Genomic DNA, 23,458 nt, shown 5'->3' with positions numbered 1-23,458 from the left:
GCCGGCCGGCGGCACGGGAGGAGGCTGATTATGTCAACTGATTGCATCTCTTGAAATTTTGACGGGAAAATTCTTCCAGCGATTACGCTTTGGTTACCCACTTGTGCAGGCTTTTTCTTTTTCTTTTTTCCGTCCGTGGCCTCCCCGCGGTGCAGTATGCTTCGCTCCAGCTGATAGTTATTCAGTGATTTACTGACACTATTAACTGATTCCGATCGTCGAAGATAAGCTTTATGTATGTCCAACCGGGTTTTATTCAATTTTAAGTGCCCAATAGGAATTACATTAGAGGACATTGTAACATGAAATGAATAAGAGTTCTGCATCAGCATACATCAGCTGCTCAACCACGCTTTGAAAATCTTAAGCGCACGGAAATCTTCCTTTTATCAGATAAACGGGGATTTTTAAAATTTAAGACCGTCGTGTGAATTATGAAAGTTGGATGTTTTTCATCGATAAATCTAAACATAGTTTCCGAGCGAAATGAAGATTTTAGAGATTTATTCTCTCCTCGCATGTGCAGAATCCACATAATGTTAGGACTACTTTTCCTATAATGCATAATGTTCTTGAGGAAAATCGCGAATGATTTTCGAGTGTGTGCAAGATTCTTGCCACGTGACGATTGGGACCAAGGCTAGCCCCGCTCCCAGAAAAAAAAAAGAAAAAAAAAAAAAAACGCTAAAATCTCGCTCTCCGTTAAGTTATATAACTCAGTGCACCAAATCGCATAAAACTTGACCCAATGACATTTAAGATAAAGGAAAACAAACCAAATTACAGCAGACTGATCGGAAACTTAAACAAAGTGCAACGCTAAAAATAGGCAAATGGGCTCGAACAAAAAAGCGTAACCAGACACAAAAAAAACATTCATCTACATGGAATGTATCTTACGCTTTCTTTTTCCTCTTGTTGCCATGTATGTTAATTGCATAAGATGTTAGTTGCATATCTTAGTTGCATTTGCAAATGTTTGATGAGCCTTCAGGATTGAGTGAAAAAAGAGGTTTTTGAGAATTTTTTTTTTCTTAAAAAAATAGTTCGAACTAAAAACCTAGGACTGGATTATTTAATAAGTTTCTTTGAAGAAGACAAATAGCATCCGTCCGAGATGCATGAATTCTTGATAGTAATCTTATGAGTAATGCCAGATTTATGAAATTGTTTAGCTGGTGCGCGATTCATTCAGGCGCCCGGATGGATAACTATTCGCGCTCCTGGGTATGTTTCTTGCCTACATGGCAAAATTGAAGGCGAGCCTCAAGTTAAAGATATTTTTCGATAGGTTTATGCGTTTTTATTGGCTTTATTGAAAATTAGGGAGCAAGCTATACGTACAAGCGTCTTATAGCATAGCGTCTCATGTAGCACCCTCATAAGGTACTACACACAAAGGGGAGCAGTAAGGGTTGTTTAGACAGGAATCTCGCCTCAAGCTAACCTCCAAACCAATCGAAAAAATTGGCATAGCGTGAATGTCTTAGATTTGGGTTAAAAAATGTCAAAATCGAGAATCTCTGTTTCTAGGCGCTTCTTGGCCTCCTGAATACATCCCCAAAAGTTCAACGAATTTCATGAAATTTCGTAAACCAGGCGAATAAATTTCATGAAAGTTTTCATTTCTGGAGTCGAGCAGCGTAGTGGCCGAAGGGAGTAGTCAATAAAACGCCTAAACCGCTGGAGTCCAAACAGAAAAGCAATTCATTTAGCGATTGGATCGGCTGGTCGGAGGATAACGTTGTGAGCGTGCGACGATTTGCGGCGGCTACCTGGCGGTGGTGGTGGTGTAGTGGTGGTTACCTTGCCGTGAGGGCCTCATTAAGTTGGGCCGGGGCCCCGAGATGGCGGTTCGGGCTTTAATTGAGGTCGCCCCGAAATGAGAGGGCCGGCACCTCGGAGCCCTGGACTTCCGAAAACAGTCGCTCTCGAGTGACACGAGGCTCCCGCTCAGGGCCGAGGGACTCCGGTTCGGGCCCAAACCTCCAGCATCCAGCATCTCGCCTCACGCTACTCAAATTAGCGGCTAATCGTAGTGACTCGCTTCCACGTTGTCCAACTTCAAGGGAAATTAAACGTGATTTTCATGGCTCGAACTCGACTTGCTTAGAGTCCCTTTATACTGAGAGTAAAGACAATGCTGATTGTTTGCTTTTGTAACATTTGATCAACCCATTCCCGAATTCCTGTCTCCGTTCCTTCTCTCATACCGTTTGTTCCTTGCCGCACCCTAATTCCCCGGTCCATTCCAGTTTATAATCTTTGGGATTGGTGAAAATGTAATCTTTATTCCGTTTGTGACACTGTGAAGGCCTGAAATAAGGGAACCAATCAGAAATGGATTCGCATTGTCTTTACTCTCAGTATAAAGGGGCTCTAGGCTTCCCGAGTGGAGCACTGGAAAAAAAACACATTGTATCTGAAGTCCAGACTCTTAAAAACATCGACAAGAAAAAATACTCTTGATTCAATCAGATTTTTGCTTAAATCAAGAACCAAGCCTCTTAATTTGAACGGATTTCCTTTTGATTTAAGCTTAAATCTGATTTAATCAAGAGTACCTTTTTTTGTCAATGTTTTTAAGAGTCTAGACTCCAGATCCAATGCGTGTTTTTTTCCAGTGAATGAAAATGAGGGCTTGGGTTCTTTGATTCGACAACGATGGACGGCGGAGGCGAATCGGGAATATCGGGATCCGGGATGAGGACGGCGGATCGGGATCGGCGTCGATAAATTTGCCCTGATCAATAAGCGCGAGCGGGCGGCGGGCGTTCCGCCTTTCCGGAGGCCGCGGCCGCGGCCGCTCTCGCCGGGAAGATGAGCCCTGTACAGGGTGGTCCATATTTATCATCCCTCCGCGATCTCCGGCCCGGGCATCTCCACCAGCGCCGACTACCGCATCTCTGCTTACAGTTAATCAACCCTCGCCCGTCGTCGCTGCCCGCTGGTGGCCGCTCGTCGCCGCCGCGGTCACACACACACCGGAACACAGGTAAACAAACAGCGGGGTTGCCGAATCGTCACCGAGAAAAATCCTGGCTCGTCAGTCTCCCTATAATGCCGAAATCACACGCTGAATTTAGCAGCTGAATGTGGAAGGCAACAGTCATCGCCCAACGGCTGAAATTTCGCTAATTCGAGTTATTTTCATTCAGACGTGTATCAAATCTTTTCGAATAGTTCAGGCGAATCCAACATTATCCGATGGATGCTAAGAATCGTTGCTGAATTTTGCGCAAAAAAGCGAATTTTCGCGATCAAATATCATTCATCAAACGAATTGATGAGTGCTGATAGATGCCGATGATCGGTGAAAGCAGGAGCCAATCAGAGTTTAGATTTTTTTTCTTCTTCTTCTTTTTTTTTTTTTTTTTACGAAATTAAGCAGAAAATACGAAACACTAAAACGGTGCAAATTGTAAACACAGTAGACTTGAATTGACAAAACACAACAACAGAAAGAAGTGACGAAACGAAAAATTTGGTGAAAGATACATTTTCTGACATCGATTGCATCAATGGGCCTGTTGCAAACTTTTGCTAGAGCAAAAATAAGAGTTGTTTCTTGTAGATAATGCCTAAAAAATCACGATGAGCGCATCGGCAAAGTCTGAAATGCACTCATAACTTCACAATCTGCGTAAGAAATTTGCGTTTTTTTAAGCTTCCCGCTTCAAAAACGATACTACGGCATAGGTGAACATTTTGTTAGAGGAGTCGCTCCATCGTCGGCGATATTCATCATGGCCGACGCTTGCACGCAGTTCCGCGCGTAATTCAAGGAGAGTTCAAGGTCAATCAATTCGGGCGTGGAAAATATGAACGTTAACACACCGATTGTTATCTGGTCCAATCTAGTTCAGGTGTTATCTCGTCCCATCAAACGTGTTTTGGCGGATTGGCGTCGGCTATGATGATTATTGCCGACGATGGAACGACTCCTCTTACAAAATGTTCATCTGTGCCGTAGTATCGTTTTTGAAGCGGGAAGCTTAAAAAAACGCAAATTTCTTACGCAGATTGTGAAGTTATGAGTGCATTTCAGACTTTGCCGATGCGCTCATCGTGATTTTTGAGGCATTATCTATAAGAAACAACTCTTACTTTTGCTCTAGCAAAAGTTTGCAACAGGCCCATTCAAAAACCGAATTCAGTCCCGAGGTGAATTTGAAATTTAAAGTCGCGTTCGATAAAATCGAAATTATTTATTACGATTTTTTATTCGATACTGTTGCGATGTATCGCCGCGCCGTCGGTACAATCGCGAATTCAATGCAAATTTATGCGATGAAATCACAATTTTTCATCCGACAATATTGCAATAAATTGACGTCGATAAAATCGCGATAAACTCACCGATTAAATCGCGACTGCCGCTTGGGTTAAGTAATTTCTTCAGAATTTTATCGGAGTGATACCGCGTTCAAAGTTTTCTAACTTCTTGTCACATTTAAAATTTTGACCATTCAATTGAAAACTCGGCTGAGTCAGCTATTAATATCCCTCGTATAACTCACAATTGGACGCATTCTGTCAAACGGAAGTATGTGCATCATGACGTGAGCCCTGGTATGCATGTATTCTTATGGTTCTCAGGGCTCATGTCTGGACGCACATAGTTCCGTTTGATAGAAATACGTCCAATTTTATCATCGAGCGGATCGCACGGTCCGTGTCTCACATTTATTCCTCGCGGTTTCTGGAAACTTGGCAACACAGTGCAAGGTGGATGCTGATCTGTAATCGCGAATCCTTGTTCCGTGCGTTCATTTTTTCATCTGGCAGTCATCGCCTTTGTTTCCCGAGATGCTCTCAGCTCCCAGCACGAGGGATATCTTAATTTAATTGAGTTTCGTTTGTTTAGGGCCCGTGCCGATCAGGAACACTCCGCTGATACCGATCGCGGTCGAGCCGAAAGGAAGCCCCGCTCCCTCAGGAGTTTCCTGGAGGGTCCCCCAAGGAAGTGTTTCTATCGACTCCTTTCCAAGAACCCAAATTGTACCCCCTACAATGTATGCGGCAATGAATCGTGTTAACTTTTATCGGGGGCATTTTATTAGAATTATCTAAAAATTAGACACTAATTCGAGAATATATACCCACCGGAATTGGTCTGATGACCGATGATAACAGCTCCTCTCCTTGGGAAGACCCTTTTAGTTTCGAATAGCGAGTAAAGGAACTTGGAGAATGTTTAAGGAGGCTTTGAGCACTGAGTCAAATAAAGGATAATTGGACCACATTTTGAAATTAAGAACTACATTTTCAGGCTCATCCATAAAATCACCTACCTGCGAAGGGAAACTTATGGCACATATGCTGTTTTTAAGTTGAGCCAGAAATTGTAGTTTAAAATCGCAAAATTTAGTCCAACTCTAACGAAGTTGGATTGTAAGTTAAATTAGCTGTGCGTATTCCTGCTGAAACAGGCTCGGACTGGCCATAAGGCCAATCTGCCAATGGCAGATACGCTACCCTTTCCCCGCCGAATAAGCGCCCCTCTTACAGATAGCAAAATAAGAAGAAAAACATTATGACCGAGAATATGTGAGAAAAATATCTTAAATGAACGGAAGAAGTGAGAGTTAGGAGTAAGGAAAGGTGCTTAAACGCATGACAGTGGTGAACAGAGGTCCAAGAACTACTTTCTGAAGCGTGAACAATTTTCTGTGAAATTTTCACCTTCTTCTTGACATACAGGCGCTTTATCATCCCCCTCCTTCATTCGCTATGTGTTACTCCTTTAGGAGCGATGGTCGGTTCGATTTTTAGACTTACGCATCCTTTATAGACCTCTTAAGAGACCTTTAAGAGATATTTCCTCCTTTTCAAATGACTATTGATTTGGACATACCATCGCATAGCTTAATCTTAATTTGTCTCGAAATTCAAAATTAAGAGACATCTAAAATGTAAACGTGGTATAACTATTCGAGCAAGATGGATGTCCACATTGCATTTGAAAAATATAAGACGCGATGCCGTGAGTCGTGAACTCGCAATGCTCAGGCTCTAGTTTGAAGCAACATTATATAAGACAAACGCGAACAAACACAATATGGAAATAAAGCGAGGGAAAGGATTCGCGTTAACGACGGCGCAGAGATACAACTATTCGTACTTGATGGACGTCCGTGCTGCATCTGAAAAATTGAAGGCGCGATGACGCGAACCGTGAGCTCTCAATGCTCTGCTTTATGCTGTCAATGAAGCGTCGCTCTGATTCGGGAGAAAAGTTAAAAAAAGGCCTGAAGATATCTCTCCTACCTTCGGCTGTATTATTCACGTAGTACTTGAAACACCATTACGAATAAGACAAACGGAAACAAACACAATATGGAAAAAGAGAGAGGGAAAGGATGCGTGTTTACGACGGCGCAGAGATACAACTATTCGTACTTGGTGGACGTAGGTGCTGCATCTTAAAAATTGAAGGCACGATGACGCGAAGCTTGAGCTCTCAATGCTGTGCTTCACGTTCAATTTTGCAATTTTTACTCCGTGCGATCAATAAACTTTGAACCTGAAAATAGCGTAAACTTGTGCTGATTTGCCAAAATTTTCCGAGCCCCTCTCCACGTAGGGAATTCCCTACCAGGAAATATCACATTACGCCCCTTTAACCAGTCAAGGGTCCACGCCCTCAGATGCGAGCCAGTCCGACCCTGTGCTGAAAGGAACTACATGAAAATGAATTAAAACAAAAGGGACTGTAGGCATAACATTTGCGAGCAACATATTTCCTTTTGATTTTATTCATTTACACATTTTTTTAAATCATAAATGGGTTTAACTGCCTTACACTTTAAATGGATTTTGGCGAAGGATACCAAGATTCTCAATTGGATAAATTGAAATATACCAACACTAAACGTCTATGATTTCCACAATCTAAATGTAACCACGGAAGTTTCTTAAAGTTTTGCAAAAAGATGATATTTTTCATCGGTATCTCTTATAATAATTCATCAGTAAGTAAATCATATCAATTGGTATCCTCTGCAAGGACCCATTTACGAAGAATTTGGTTGAATTTAACCGAGGGTTCGTCAACATTGAATCGAGTCGTGCAAATAAACCTCTGGTTTTACAAACTCTAAATTGTTATGTGTTCGCAACACTCACCAATAAGAGTCGATACAATCATGGAAGCGGTGTAAAAACTCGATTTTGGATTAAAGTGGCATTCCATGGTTGCATTCAAACCTTGCAGAGAATTATCAACCCCAAAAGCCCATAACTGGAAAAATGGACACAATCGGTCTTTGCACGACCCGATTTAATAGTTCTTTCTTTCCGCAATATCTTGAAATTTTCACTAGTTTTCGAAGAGTTTCGTTACTAACGCTGGACCATAACTTCCTGCATTCAATTTTCTACTACCATAAGTATCTTTCAAATCACTAGTTTTTTGTATTTCTTCTTTTTTGATAATATTAAAACTTACAAGTATGGTTCCGTATTCGTTGATGCTCTTACAAACTGTTACATTAGTCTCGTTCTCCGGTGTTGATCTCTTTATCTGCGTCCATGTGGTTTACTGTTCTCCGACTCTAGTTTTGAATGTATAACTACTCGATGTTACCTCATCTGGTTCATGAATTTCCAGCCCAACAGACAAAACTAGCAAGGTTGATGATAGGTTTCGAAATTTACCGTCGGGGATTAGCTATCTGTTTCTCGTTAAAGTTTACATCAGATTCACTCTTCTAAATCGCCCTCGTGACACGCTCGCCCAACCCATTAGAGTGGAATCAAGCATTTGATCAACTTGTTTGTGAGTGTAGCTCACCAGCTCTATTTCGGTGGAGGCTCTGTAACCTTGCGTGAAAACGCTAATAAAGCTTCTTCCCAAAATGTCGGCCACTTAGGATTATGATTCAGGTCTAGTAGTGTAAAAGCGGTTGCTACACTGACGTTAAATTAATGCTAAAATGTCTAAAACACAGAACCAGGAATCCGTATTTTCATGCTAGATCCGACACGATTCGACACGAGCTCTTATCCCGAACAAATTAAATAAATTTACCTTTGGGTAATGAATGGGAACAATAAAAATACCTGCGCTAAAAGAGCTACTTCTACCCTGTGTCCTGTGTCGTTTCATCCCGATCCAATTCGGGCCCTTGTCGTGTAAGCCACCATGTAGGAGGTCTGTTTTGATCAGCTGGGAAAATCTAATCGAAGAATGCAGGAATTGGGCCAAACAATGGGCGACAAGCCCTGAAAACACAAGTGGGAACTGGTCTAAATGACGTCATCGGTGAACCTCAGTCAATCGTGTCTCGGAATCCGTTAATCAATCGGCCAATGGAATGCCCGAACGAGGTGAGAAAGATCGTACACGAATTCTCACCTCACCTGAAACAAACGCGAAGTGCGTATTGTCCCTGTGTTGGGCGGAATTTATGGTTATGCTGCCATGATTAGGAAGAACGACATATCAGCACTTGGACGTTGTCTAGTTTCTTTCGAGAAAATATTTAAAATTCAGAAGACTTATTATCCATGTCACTCCCTGAACTTTGCGAATCAGAGTTACCGGCGGTCTGGGAAACCGGGAATCTCAGGGAAAGTCAGGGAATGTCTGACACGTCTGCTTATCAAAGTCTAGTGAAAGTCGGAGTATTTTTTTTAAAAAATAAAAATAAAAAAAATAATGGAAATTTTGTTCCAAGATCAGGGATAGTCAGGGAATGTCTGACACGTCTACCTATCAAAGTCTAATGAAAGTCGGAGTATTTTTTTTAAAAAAATAAAAATAAGAAAAGAAAGGAAATTTGGTTCAAAGATCAGGGAAAGTCAGGGAATTAGAAAATTTCGGAGTCAGCAAAAAGCAAAAAAGTGAAGAAATAGTCAGGGAAAGTCGGGGTATTTGAGATGAAGAAACTATGGCAATCCTGCGAACACACCAGGCTGGATGACAGGTGATATTCTCTGGAAAATGCGGAGGATGGCGCGATTTCTCGGGGAAATTCGTGTTGTATCGGGCGACATTAGGCAACGTCCGGGTGCGGATATGTCGTTTCTCCTCGGGTGGATTCTAATGGAACAGCGATGTTGGCAAGCGGTGACAATCGGAGCGATGCCCAGTGACACTCGGCCAGGAATGGAATTCGGACAGTGGCGAAGCGCGAACGATCGATTATCGATATTTCCCCAGTGAAGCCACGTCAAAGAATCGATTACTAAGATGTTCGCTGTGAACTCACTGTTTATCGATCCTTTCCCACGGGTCTAAACAGCAGATCAATCGATGTATCGCGGAGCACGCAGCGCCACTAATTCGGAGCCGGCTCCGGGGGAGGAAAATATTTCGAGCGAGGAAAGAGATAGAAAAATCCGGGTCATTTGTTTGAGCGATGAAATGAAAGGATACGAAAACAACATGATTTTTCCATTTATTTCCGACGAAAATGTAATTATTGTCTTAAAAGGAGTCCCCGGGTGCCCGCGTCTTTCTTCCCCGATCGACGACCTTGCCCCCCTCCCCCCCCTCCTCGTCGAGGCTCTAAAAGCCGGACCACCAGTTCCCGCGGGGTGTTTGAGTAAGACGATAATTCCGTAACTGTGCCGTATCGGATAGGAGTCTCCCTGTTTCTGTCGGCCGGGTTCCCGTGCCTACCTGCCTCGGTCCACCGGGACATCTGATAAAACACAGCGACACCTGGTCACTCATTTTTTTTCTGGTTTTTATGTGATTTTTGAGCGAACTTCCTGGGACATTCCTCATCCGTTCATCTCGGTGACGGGCCACAGCATTGGGTACGAAGAAATCATTTCCGGCCCTCTCTGCTCAGTTATTATCATTGAAGAAAGTTCTGCCTTGTCTAGCACGTTTCTAAATGATATAACGCTCCATTTGCGGTTTTTCAGCATCTTCCAGCCCCTTTCCTGTAACGCTCCGCGTTACGGAGCGTTACAGGGGGCTGAAAATTTCAAGGAAAAATACTCATAGTTCTGCTCAAGAATGAACATTTTATCGGAAGAAATTTGGCAACTCTTGAATGTACATACGGCGTTTTTCCTTAGCACGACAGAATGGGCCAGGAGCATGAGCAGAGACGACGACGTTGGCATTTGCCTTTGCGCATGAAGCCGTGACGAGCCCGTGACCTAATGACCAGGCGGCGGCGCACAGTGGATCCAGTCAATAGGAGAGGTCGGACAAAATTCGGAAACTTTAAAGGCTTATAACTCCGTTCATACACAATTTTGAGGTTTTTTAAAGTGGTTCCATTGGTTTCCTCGTGAAAAATTCTTCTCAAAACACCCCTCATGATGTGATATGTGACGAAATAAACATCAAAATTTGGGGTTTTAGTCAAAAATTTCATGTCCGACCTCTGGTTCATTGTGCGCCGTATGGTCACTCGAAAGTTGCCCGTGGGCCGATCATTGAAATTGATAGACATAGCTTTAGACAAAGAAGACAAGAGGGATATGGAGGGATCCTATAGGTTGGAGCGGTTGGTTGCAATGGATAAATGAAGTAGGTAATAGGCTAACTAACGGCAACTCACGAGAGACCCTTTAGTTAGTCCATCATTTTCTCCTAATCTATAGGAACTGCTCATTTCAACCAAAATGATCGTTCCATACTAGCTATGTCTTCTTTGTCCATAGCTTAGTCAATCAATTTTAATTATCGGTCTTCTGGGCTGGAAAAGAATATACCCCTCCATTGGTTCCATTGGTTCCATTGGTTTCCTCGTGAAATTTTCTTCTTAAAACACCCCTCATAATGTGAAATGTGACTAAATAAACATCAGAATTTGGGGTTTTAGTCAAAAATTTCATGTCCGACCTCTCTAATTGACTCGATCCACTGTGTGGCGTCGCAAAAGATGACTTATGGCAGAAGTTGCATATGCACGAATTCCCAGATCGAGCAATTCCAGTCGGCAGTTACGATGCATATTCATAAGGCGCCAACATCATCGAACTCTCAGAATCAGCCTTATCGCAGGTTCCAATCGCAGCGGTGGCGCACAGTGGATCGAGTCAATCTGAGAGGTCGAATATGAAATTTTCGGCTAAAATTTCAAATTTTGATGTTTATTCCGTTCCAAATTCAACTCCTTTGGATGTTTCTGCAAGAATCTTTCACGAAAAAACCACTGAAACCACTTCTAAACATTTTTGTCACACATTTTCGAAAATAAAAGCTTTCAAAGTTTCCAGGTTTGATCCGACTTCTCCTTCTGACCCGGTCAATGGTGCGCCGGCGCACCGCGCCGAGATTCCCGATCAATTAAAATCTATGAGTTAATCGAGTGAGCATTGGGATTACACGAGAGGTGTCTACAAGTGTAAAAAAAGCCCATCAAAATCAGGAATTGTCTGGAAAATTATTTAAGTCAGGGAAGTCAGGGAACATTTAGGGGATTTCACGAGGACGACTATAGAAATTTGAAAAATCGTGAAACTTCGCGGGAAAAGAGTGTTAGGGGTTATCTCCTAAAACTGTGGTACTTCCCTAATTTGTGGGATGATATGGACATTTTCAATTAATTGGATTACATTTTGCATTAAGGAATCACTATCTTTGGCTCTCCCATAAAAGCACATATCTGCATGAGGAAACCAATAGCACGTATTTTGTTCATGGGCCAGAAATATTGGTTCCTTATTGCTAAATGTAATCCGATCGTGGTAGTACCGCACCTCAAGTTCACAAGTTGGGGTAGTACCGCAACATTTGGGTTAGTTATTGGAAACGTCCATATCATCCAACAGCCCCTACCCTACCTCTTTCTTGCCGTGTCGAGACTTGAAAAAAAACTGCAATCAAGCTAAGTCTGATTCGAGAATCGGTAATGCTCTGATCAAATTTTGAACGGTGAGAAAAAGGAAGACGTTTCAATCAAAATTGCAATTTTACCTGATTGAATGATTAACACCTGGCGAAAAATATGCCGTGAAATTAATGTATAGGAAATTTGTCCATTTTGTCACACACATGCAACGATGTAAAAAGTCAGGGAATTTATTTTTCCCGAATTTGTAGACACCCTGAAACAACTCTTCCGAAGCAGGAAAGCCTAGGAGTTAGGTTCATACGAAACGGGCCATCACATTGGAGAATTTCAGCAAAAAACATATGGCTGCGTTGCAATACTTGAGATTTTCAGTAACCCCATTCACCAACTGAGCTATATCGATGTAATTTCCAGATTAGTCGAAATTAAATTATGTAAATCATATACGTTGATCAAAGTCATATTCCTCAGAATGAAATCGATTCGTTGAATTAAACGAATAAATCGCTTTATGGCACATCTGAAGAACTGAAGATGTCAGCTGGTTATCGCAAATCGATTAATCAATATTCGCGCAGTTGCTATGACGTCGTGCCGTTGTGGTATGTGGCTCACGCGGTTGCGTTTTCGAAGGCGGTTTCTCTTAAGGAGAATACTTAGTTTATTACGTAAAGTACTTCAGGTCCTTAACCCTTCTTCTTCTTCTTTTCGTAGCGCATCGCGAAACAATGAGCCTCCTTTTTCCTTCGATACTGAAACGTGATTAATTTATTCTGAATCAAGAAATGCACGCAATCGAATATCGTCGAATATTCAACAGGGGTCAAAAGGGCATATAATCAATGCAAGCAGGACTTGGCTAAATGCTGTTTAAGTACCCAAATACGTCGACAGCTCAATATTCTGCTTCGTTAAATCAATTTAAACTTCCTTCAAGTCATAAAAGAAATCATGTAAAGCTTTAATGAAATTTTAAAATAGTTTCTCGAAACTTGGGATGAACGAAGACATACATTATTTTCGAATACACGTTTTCATTTTAAAAAAGCATTATTTTAAAAAAAATTATTCGTATGCCCTGTGCACCTTTGGATTAGATACCGTGTGACTTTTGTTTAACGTAATGTCCAATTATGAACTTTTTTTTCAAGTGAATGGGGTAATTTTTGGAGACCTTACATCTTAAATCTTCCACCACGGAAGGGCTTTCTCTAAACTTAATACTTGGTGTCTGGTGTTGTGGGTATAAGGCCGCTTGTTTTCTGTTCTGGGATAAAATTGCAAAAATTGGACAATCAAATAGAGAGCATCATCATGCAAGTATCATAATTTCTGTGTAGGAAGATCAATTAAGGGACTTGGAGGGCAAGGCGCATAAGTGCAGTTTTTGCTATTTAAAGAAATGCGCGTGTGAAGTTCAAAAATTGCACGGAGCTTATGGTGGAAAGAAAGTTCGAACCCACTTTTTGATGCTTAAAAATGGGATTTTCGCTGTGAATTTTTCACAGACTATGAATTAAAACGGGTTTTACTGAAAATCATTAATATCTCATTTTTTTTTTCATTTTCCTTCTCTTTTTTTCAGAAACTGCACTTATCCCACTTGTCTTCTAAGCCTCTACATTCCAACAAAACAAAGAAATAAAACAAAAAAATTGTGCCCTGAGCTTTTATGTAACTTTCCGACGAAAATCACGTTTTCTTCAAAATCACGGAAATTTCTCTTATCTCCCTCATCTACGATACCGCACCAACACCCTCAATGTTAGTCGCAAATAACCGCAAACCTCCACCCATAAATAGCGAGCTTAACATTACGAAAACGCCAGTGAATCCAATGATCTAAGTGCCTCAAAGTTTCACTCGCGGAGCATAAACTTTCCCGCGCGGCACGTTTAGCGGAGGAAAATTTGACCACATTTTTCATCTCAATAACTCATGTTATCGCTCGTAATGGCCGGCCTTCACTTCCCCTCCCTGAAGTTGCCGATCCCGATAATGTCACACTATAAATGTATCGGCCGATGTTAATTCCGTTATCTGAAGAGCCCTCAAACCCATAAGAACACACGTTCCCCCCGGCTCACGGGGCAACTTTCAATGGCGATCGATTCTAATGCCGGAGGAACGTCGGAGCTAATTTCTTATCTACTGAATACTTTCTCTCTCAAGTTTGGTTGTCCTCTCACCACTTCATCGTCCCTTTATTGCTCGAGCCCCTGTCCCTGTCCCTTCAGCCGTTGCTCCAGGTCCTTAACCTCGCGACTTTTTTCTGAGTGGACCTATCTCAGCGTTGCCTCATTTCCATCGCTTTCGCACGATTGGATGATTAAATCGTTACACGCGAAAAGTTTGAAAAAACCTATTCATGCCGAAATCGCACGCTGAATGTGGGAGCCGAGCGTGGCGTGCTTTGCAATATATCGATTGATCTGTTACATAAACCTATAGAAAAGGATCGATTGACAGATATCGCGACGAACACTTTAATTATCGATTCTTTACCATAGCTCCACATGAGGAAATATCGACAAACGATCCGCGCCTCGCCACTGGACACCAACTTTGCGGCTACCCCAACCCCATGGACACAATGAACACAATGGGTGCGTAAGTTCGTTAAAAGCTTTTGAACTTTCGGACAGAGCTCGCAAGCCATTCATGGGTTATTTGCAATAAAAGAGAGGCCGCAGATTGACTTACCAAGGCCTGTGTTAACAGATGTACAGTTGTCGATGTGAATACAGTTGATATGAGTTACTCTATCAAAAGCAACCCTCACATTAGCTGCATGATGAAAAGTTAAAAACTGTTATAAACTGAACTAACATTGAAAGACCCAGCAAAGATCCAAAATTCCAAAAATAAGAGATATTAGAAGGTGATCCTAAATCTACAATAAAATTATTAATTTGACGCAAGTAACGCTTGTGATCCACTCGGTTGATCGTAAAGCTATGAAAAGTATTATCATTTTTTATTTTGACGCGTGTCGGGGTATCAGAATAGTATTTCTTTGAAACATCATTTTGTTATTCAATTAAAATTATTTGCTCACTAACCGCCAACCGGCGATTTTGACGATTTCGCTGGCCGTGAAGCGGCCTTTAGGGGTGCGCGGCGCTCCAGGGGTTGGGCCGCGTGGCGGTCAGAGGGCGGAGCCACCTCGTTCAAAAAATTCCCTGAAAATCCGTGATTTGTCAAAGTAAATTTGGCGACACTTAATGGCTCATGGGAGGTTTTTCCTTAGGACGCGGGAGCATTGACTGGAAATGCGAGCTCGGATCGGAAAGAGCTCTTGGGAGAGGCCTGAGGACGGGCGGCGGACGGAGCTCAAGGAGGTCTCGTCTGATGCAGGTTAAAGTTGCACAAAGCGAAGAACAATCGCGCCTAGGCCAGAGGCCCCCGGGAGTGGAGTGAGAATGGAGCCATTAAGGCGAGCGTTGAAAAGCTTACACTAACAAAGTCTGGCGAAACCTGGTACCGAATTATCGGCCCGGGGAAAAGAATTGACTCACCGATACTAGTTACTCTGTAAGTAGGTAATATAAACATTGTTCCTCTTACGGACCTTCTGCAGTCCATACGTTCACGCGTCCCCGCCTTGGCAGCCGTCCATGCCCGCGATGCCTAGTTTCTCCGCCAGGCGGCGTGACCACCGTCCCCAGGGCTCCCCCGTGGAAACTCCTAATTATAGGCTCATTTAAAGCGTATTTCATTTCATATCGGGTGGAATGGATTCCGGAGACTGTTTTCGGGTATCTAAGGCAGTGGCTAGAGTCCCTTTATACTGAGAGTCAAGACAATTTGAATCCATTTCTGATTGGTTCCCGTATTTTAGGCCTCCACAGTGTCACAAACGGGAATAAAGATTACATTTTCACCAATTGCAAAGATTATAATCTGGAATGGACCAGGGAACTACGGGTTCGGCAAGGAACAAACGGAATGAGAGGAGGAACGGAGAAAGGCATTTGAGAATGGGCCGATCAAAGATTACGAAAAACGTTCAATTTCTGTAATCTTTATTCCCGTTTGTGACATCCATGAGCTGAATTGTCTTGACTATAAAGGGACTCTAGCAGTGGCAAGGCGTGAATGATCGATGGACCACTAGACAAGGTACGAATTTAAGTATTCTGATATATGTCTCTTAACCAGAATTTCACGTAGAATACGATTCGCGCAACGAAAATTACTGAAACCAACTCCTAACGGAGATATTAACATTTTTATTTCACATTGGTTACGAGGAATTTGAACCGCCCGCTCGCAAGGAACTCAAAGCTCTACGTGAGTCAAATCGCGCACTACAACGGTTTCAGCAAGCTTCTCAATCGAGCAATGTTCATTTCCCACCATGTGTTTTTCAAACTATGAGTAATTTGCTATAGCTGAGCCAAAGCGTCAAGATTGAGGTTGCCAGATTTTTTTATCGCAGAGACGTTCATGATAACGTTTAGCGCGCGATGTGAATCACGTAGAGCATTGAGTTTTCATGAGCGGGTGGTTTCAATTCACGCACTAGGAATCATTAAATATCTTCGGGAGGAGTTGATTTCGGTGATTTTTTTTGTGCGCATTGTGTTTTACGTGAAATTTTGGTGAAGACACATGTTTCCGAATGCTGAAATTGGTACCTTGTCTAGTGGTCCATTATCGATATTTCCCAATATTAAGCAAAGAATCGTAGTCTAGGGTGTTTGTTGCGTGCCCTGCCTATCGATCCTTTTCCATTGATTTAAATGGCAGATCAATCGATAAATCGCAAAGCACGCCCACTGGGTACCCACCTGTAATCTAGTAAACTGATGGGCCACTGGATAAGGTCTGAAATAGATGAAAGCGTCTTATATTTTCTCTTCAAATTCTTACTCAGAAAACAATTCACGAGACAGCCAATAATTAAGGCCACCTTTCTGAGGCATGAAAATCAAACCTTTTTTTCCGCGCAATACAAGGCAACATGGGATTAAGCTTCCCCCGTCGGGCTTATCCGGGTCCGACGGCAAACGCATCGCATCGCGGCGGTCAGCAAACAAACGGAAAAGTACACAAAACCGCCAAGACTCCGTGACACCGGTCGTTCCCGGTAGAACGACTCATCGATGTCTATTTCCACGATTACCCAAAAAATCTTACCCGTCGCGTCGTCGCGTCGACAGGCATTTGGTGTGATACCGATTGCGCGCACGCCGAAGAGAAAAGGAAAAGGGGTCCCTAACCTCTGATTTTGACTAAAACTGAAAATTTTCATGTTCATTTCGTCGTATTTTAAATTCTAAGGGGTGGTTCCAGAATATTTCACGAGAAAACCAATGGAGTCACTTTTAAAACCTCAAAATTCTGTATAAACGGAGTTATAAGCTGGTGAAATCTCCTAATTCTGTCTGACCTTTTATTGACTTGATCCACTGTGCGCCGCACAGTGGATCGAGTCAATAAAAGGTCGGACAAAATTTGGAAACTTTGAAAGCTTATAACTCCGTTTATACAAAAATTCGAGGTTCTGAAAGTGGTTTCATCGATTTCCTCGTGAAATTTTCTTTCTAAAGTACCCCTTGATATTTAAAATGTGACGAAATGAACATCAAAATTTTCAATTTTAGTCAAAATCAGAGGTTAGAGACCCCTTTTTCTCTTCTCCTCGACGTGCGCGAAATCGGGATCACACCAAATGCCTGTCGACGCGACGGGTAAGATTTTGTGGATGATCGTGGAAATGGACATCGATTTCAGTTTTAGTCAAAAATTTCATGTGCAACCTCCATCATTGACTCGATCCATTGTGCGGCGTTTCTCCTTGGCACTACAGAGTGATTCAATAATCAAAGGGACGCGAATCAATTCAACGGATCTCTCCGTTCCAGGAAAAATGCTTTCCGAGGAAACCTGGAAGATTATTGCGTCGCGCGCGGATGATAGGACGCGGCGGTTGGGAAAGCAAAACAAGGAAATCGTAAACACGGCCCGCTAATCGTCGCTGCATTCGGTTTCACGTATAATTGAGCAGATGAAAAGGTAGTTCACTCGCCGCCCTGCGAGATCCTACGAGGAGGAGAGGAAAATTTCGGAGTAACTCACTGCAAACGGGAGCTTACAACCGGGACGGCGCGGCGGCTTGTAAACAAACCTGGTGCAGCTCGTCTGCCGCTTAGGGCCGCCAAAACATCCACATTTTCGCGCGCAGGGATGGGCGGGATCGCGGTTGTTTTGACCCTAGCGGCAGCGCGGCCGAGGATTTCGGGAATCGCGCACGCGAAACTTACCACGTGCATTCGCTGCCTATCAACTCCTCGATATTTCACGTTACTTTGTTCGGAAGTTGGACTTGTGCGCGCTCTGGAAAAAAAAAAGTTACGGGCTCTATAGACATTTCGTCCGATCCGGGATCAGAGGCCGAAAGTTCCGGGTGCTAGAGTAGGGTGCGGCTTATACGCGAAATTAAAAATGATGAGTTTTGAAATTGACAAGGGACCCCGCCGAAACGTTCCTAATAATGTTAAAACAAACGTTGTCGAACAGTTCGACATTGGAGAGTTGTTCGAGTTGGTCAACATTTAGAGGTCCCGACGGGCCCTTGAAATTGCAAAATTCGGCTAATTTTTGCATTTTTTTATCATTATGGCAAATTTTCTCAGGCCTCACTGAGAGTTATAATTGGTCAATTTATTCATAAATAGGCAATACATAACCTAAAATGTACCCGTACCCCATCCTCCCCTTGAAGCCCCCCATCCCCCACCCCCCACCCCCCATCCCCCACCCCCATCCCCCACCCCCATCCCCCACCCCCCATCACCCATCCCCCCATCCCCCATCCCTTAACGTTCCAATATAAATACTCTCTTTATAAACCACGCTATTTTGGTAGGGATCAGAGATCGAAAGTAACACTGGTCGATACGGGTTAAAATTTGATTGTTTCACGGTAGTTTTTGCGCAGAGTCCGAGAATGATCTCCGTTTTGCTGGGTCAGGTCGATTTTCCCCGGAAGAATCAGAATATTCTTTAAAAAGCGAGGTTTTCCGGAGAAAAATTAATTTCCCGGGAAATCTGTGCATGATGGAGAAAAGATAAGGTCATTTTCGCATTCAGCAGCTAAAATTACATGAGAAACCATATAATGCATGCCTATTAAAGTCTCCATTCTGTTCCAACCTATAATATCGATGTTTTTCCGGACAAGTGCTCCTTTCCGCCCATGTAACAATTTCTAAAGCCCTATAGCTTCGATTGATCCTGCTGCTACGCCCGGAACTTTCGGCCTCAGAACCAGGAATGCGGACGCTATGATAGCCCGTAAGTTTACAGACATTAAAATGTTCTATTTTACTGGAGGACGTGGACTTTATGGAAGGTATCCATGATAAAACATGTCAGCAGTCTAGCTCAAAACTATCAAGCAGGAGCGTCAAGTATTTGATCGGCGATACCTAGTTCCGTAGAAAGTCAGTATACTTAAAAAAAACCGTGCCAGGGATGTTAAGAGTTGTGGCAAACAGACATTTGATCCTCTTGACACCTGGGCTTTAATCTCTACCTGTGGAGATGCGCGAATGATCGATTATCGATATTTCCTTATTTGAAGCTGTGGTAAATAATCGATTATTAAAGTGTTCGTCGCGAACACCATTTCATCGATCCTTTTCCAAAGATTTAAATGGCACCCCAATCGATATATCGCAAAATACGTTGCGCCACTGATCCCTACAAAGCGTGAGGAGCTTCCTCCTAAAATGCGGATGCTGTATCTGGCAAACCACCTTGAGAGTAGACACGAAAACAAACATCGAATCTAACGAAACTGATCCACATCTGGTATAAAATAATATGACTTGGCATTGCCTCAGAAGCCTTGAATTCCTTCGGTTCAGAAAGTGGTATAAGGCTTCCTGAATAATTGACCGTAATTCAGAAAAAAGGACATAGGTATATTTCCTTGCTAATAACGGAGAGGATTTGGACGGAAATTTCGACACAAAAAAAAGATGCGGAAAACGTTCCTTTCAAAATAATTTGAAATGAACTATACTGAAGTGATTTGCCGCATAGTTGAGGGAAAAATTCGAAAGAGGAACACGCAGATTCAAAGAAAAACAGTCACGTATTCCCGAAAAAGTAATACAGTTGAAGTAGAAGAACCTTAAGATAAATGAAGAAATTGAAAAACATTACTTTCTGTGCTCACTCGAATCTGCGCGCCGTGCCAAAGTACCGATAAAACCCCGTGATGCAACTATTCGTGCCCCACGGATGTCAGTGTTGCATACGCAAAATACTGAAGGCGCTTTGCATTTTCTCACGCACTCAGCTGAACGCACATCTGTGCGTGTACCTCCTTCTCATTATGGGCAAGGCTCTTCGATGTGTTTACGGGGGTGTCATGTGCAGCAGTTTGACTCGCATTATTCAAAAACCATCTCTGCTAAAAAAAAATAAAAAATAATAAAAAAAGGACAATCTGCATTCGGTCCAGCGTTTCTTGACCGAAAGGAGCATTTTATCATTGTACTAATAGACTGATTTAGTGGTCATGTCATGGCTCAAATGTAAACAAACGTATAACCTTGTTTCTGATTCGCGCCCTTTGCGCCATGGTGGTAAAATGTGTTTATTTCGATGGAATTTTCTCGTGTTCTACGAGTCGTTAATCGATTTATGACCAATCAATGGCTACATTTTAATAAATTAACACAATTAATAACTCGCGAAGAATATGTACGCGAGGTTGTGCTAGTTGGTTTTTGTTTGAACCAAAAGTTCGATCCTGAATCGAATGGCGTGGTCACTAAATCAGTATATACTTAAGACATGCGATCATCTGAAAGTTTCTCAATTCCCTTCTGATACTTATTGTCCGGCCCAAGTTGATGACTTTGTTAAACGTTCTATTTTCGTGTGTTTCAGGGACTATCGAGGTTTGCAGCAATGAGGGAGAGCTAGTGAACCTTAATTACGGTTGCTTCACCTGTATTTGTAAGGTGAGTTACAGTTTTCATGATTGATATTCGGCTCTAACGCTTTTTTTTATCATTTCTCTCCGTCATAAAAACAAACAAAAAAAAAATCATTCACTGTACGCGATCACGTGTGAATATGTTTTGTTCAAAATATTGAAACCTAGTACATTACCTACCAACATGCGACCGAAATGTTTAATGGCGTATTTAAATGACTTGCACCGATAGTGTTAGTCGAGAACCAAAATTAACTCAATATGTTTACCAAAAAATATTCATTTTAAGTTCAAGCCACCAGATGCACTTCTCTTTCTGTATGTCTCAGTCACGGGGTCCCATTTTAGTAAACGCTCAGACTCGATTTTTTCATTTTCACTTCGTAGAAACCTGTAAACCTCATTTAAATATTCAATCAATGGCAATCAACAAAAAAATACTGTTTGTCGTTCCTTTTCCATAGCATTAAACGGACCGCGTCAAGCAGAAAGGAACCAAACCACATCAGCTATTGCCAAATTTAACCGGGCAATTCAATTTTTTTACAAGAGAACGTTTGTGCGAATTCCTTTGAAACTTGTCAAAAATTTGCTTCGTACAATGCAGAAAATTTGCTGGAAGCACTTGAATCCGCACAGCCGTTTTCATGTAGGAAATCAATTTGCCCAATTAAATTTGGCAATAGCTGATGCAGCTTGGTTCCTTTCTGCGCGGTTCAAATGGCAGATCAATGGATGATGGCAAAGCACGCCATGCCCATAGAGAAAGAAAAGGGGGTGTTTGAATCTTGAGGATTGTTTACCTCGTGACGTAGGTCGGTACAGCATGGCCAGCAAAATCCGGAATTCGAAGTATGAAAAACGGGCCTTAACGTCTGATTTTCTTGCTTGAATCAACTCTTGATGTAGTTTCAAACACTTTATGCAGACTGACTTTTTTCGATAAACTACACCATTTCCACGAATATCGATGATAAAAGTCATCCGTACCGACCTACGCCATCAAAACAATCCAAGATGCCCGAAATGCAAACAACTCCTTTTTTTCTCTACGCGCCACGCCACTGTTTCGTTGGTTATCAAGCTTCTGCGTCGCGCAGCATTTCTGCCGTGCTACGGAAGAACGCCGTATGAACATTCGAAAGTTGCCAAATTTCCTTTGATAAAATGTTTATTTATGAGGAGAGTTATGAATATTTTTCCTCTAAATTTTCAGAATCTTTAGGTAAAATTGTCCGTATGGGGGACTGTACTCAGTACTGTCACAGGTTTAGCAATCCTGCGGACCCCAGCTGGTAGCCCCTGCCTCAAAGGGGGGTGGAGATGGTCACCGGCTTCATGGCGTAGGAACCACTCATCAGAGGGGTAGACAGGGCTCATAGCTGCGGTGAAAGCAGCCTGTCTAGGAGACGGTACTCCAAAATCAAACCCTGGTCCTCCAGGTTGGGGGTTGGGGCATCGGGCTAACTCCCCGATACCCGGAAAAAACTTAATGTTAAAAAGCCTAATAAAGATAGCCTCGGTGATAATGGAAAAAAACGGATTTTGCGACACAAACTACGGAAAAGGACGATGGTTTTTGGGACATGGAATGTACAGGGCATTTCTAATAAATTGACAGAGGTTATATCGGAGGTAAAAAAGTATAATGTAGATGTCGCCGTGTTAACAGAAACTAAAAAGAAAGGCACAGGATCAGAAAACTTAGGTACTTATGATCTGTTCTATAGTGGTGTCAGTAAAGATCAACGCGCACAGCAAGGAGTCGCCATACTTATCCGGAAAAGTTTGCGTCCGTCTATAACTACTTGGGAAGCAGTAGACCAGCGGATCATCAGAATGCATCTTACACTGCATGGTCACAAGGTGGCCCTGTTAGGAGTATATGGTGTGAATGATGATGCTCCCGTCAATCTAAAGGATCAGTTCTTTGAGCAACTCAACGACGAGGTTCTGCGGGTTGGAAGGACAAGGGAGGTCATTATCATGGGAGATTTGAATGGTAGAACCGGACGAAGGAATGGTTCTAAAGTTGTTGGACCTTTCGGTGAAGAGGCGATGAATGACAACGGTGCACGCATCATTGATATGTGTGAACAAAACGAGTTGAAAATACTGAACGGATTCTACCAACATCGAGATATCCACAAGTACACATGGGTTCAGCAAACTCGGGGGCTGAAGTCAATCATCGACTACGCGGTCACCAGGCAAACGAGTACCATGAAGGTTCAACAAGTAAGAGTTTGCCGGGGGTTCTCCTGTGGTAGTGATCACCATTTTCTCAAGGCGGAGATCGCATTTCCGGTTAAGTATGGGCTGCAGAGGAGTACCTTGCAACATCAGAAGTGCCAGCCACAAGGAACGAAGATTGAACAAGTGCACTACAACATCGATAGCTTACAGCATGAAAGCGTGAAAGCGCTCTACAGGAAGCGGCTGGATGAGAAACTGGGAGTAGAAACTTTCGATACTGCAGAAGAGTTGTACCAGTTCATCAAAAGTTGTATACATTCAGCTGCGAAGGAAGCCCTGGGTGTGTGTAATGAGAGCAAGGATGTACAGAAACCCTACTGGTGGGACAAAGAGGTAGAGGAAGTAATTGAAGAAAAGCGTAGGAAGTACCATGACTATCTGGCTTCTAGGACTGCAGACACCCGCGGCGCGTATAGGAAAGCCCAGGCGAGGGTTCGTCTTTTAATCACCAGGAAGAAAAACGAGTCTTGGGAGACCA

The 23,458-nt window shown here is 42.6% G+C and overlaps 1 protein-coding gene across 2 annotated transcripts in view; it reads left to right on the top strand.

Annotated features, from left to right (window-relative positions):
- Positions 1–23,458, top strand: part of cv-2 (crosveinless 2-secreting protein) — a 201,161-nt gene that overhangs the window by 114,067 nt on the left and 63,636 nt on the right. For both annotated transcript variants that reach the window (XM_019055954.2, XM_072295931.1), the window contains exon 3: positions 20,676–20,749. In XM_019055954.2, the coding sequence (XP_018911499.2) occupies positions 20,676–20,749 (74 nt within the window). The remainder of the gene's footprint in view (positions 1–20,675; positions 20,750–23,458) is intronic.

The sequence above is a fragment of the Bemisia tabaci genome, chromosome 1 (assembly GCF_918797505.1).
Source record: "Bemisia tabaci chromosome 1, PGI_BMITA_v3".
Taxonomy (NCBI): Eukaryota; Metazoa; Arthropoda; class Insecta; order Hemiptera; family Aleyrodidae; genus Bemisia; species Bemisia tabaci.
This window is presented reverse-complemented; position numbering and strand designations above follow the sequence as displayed.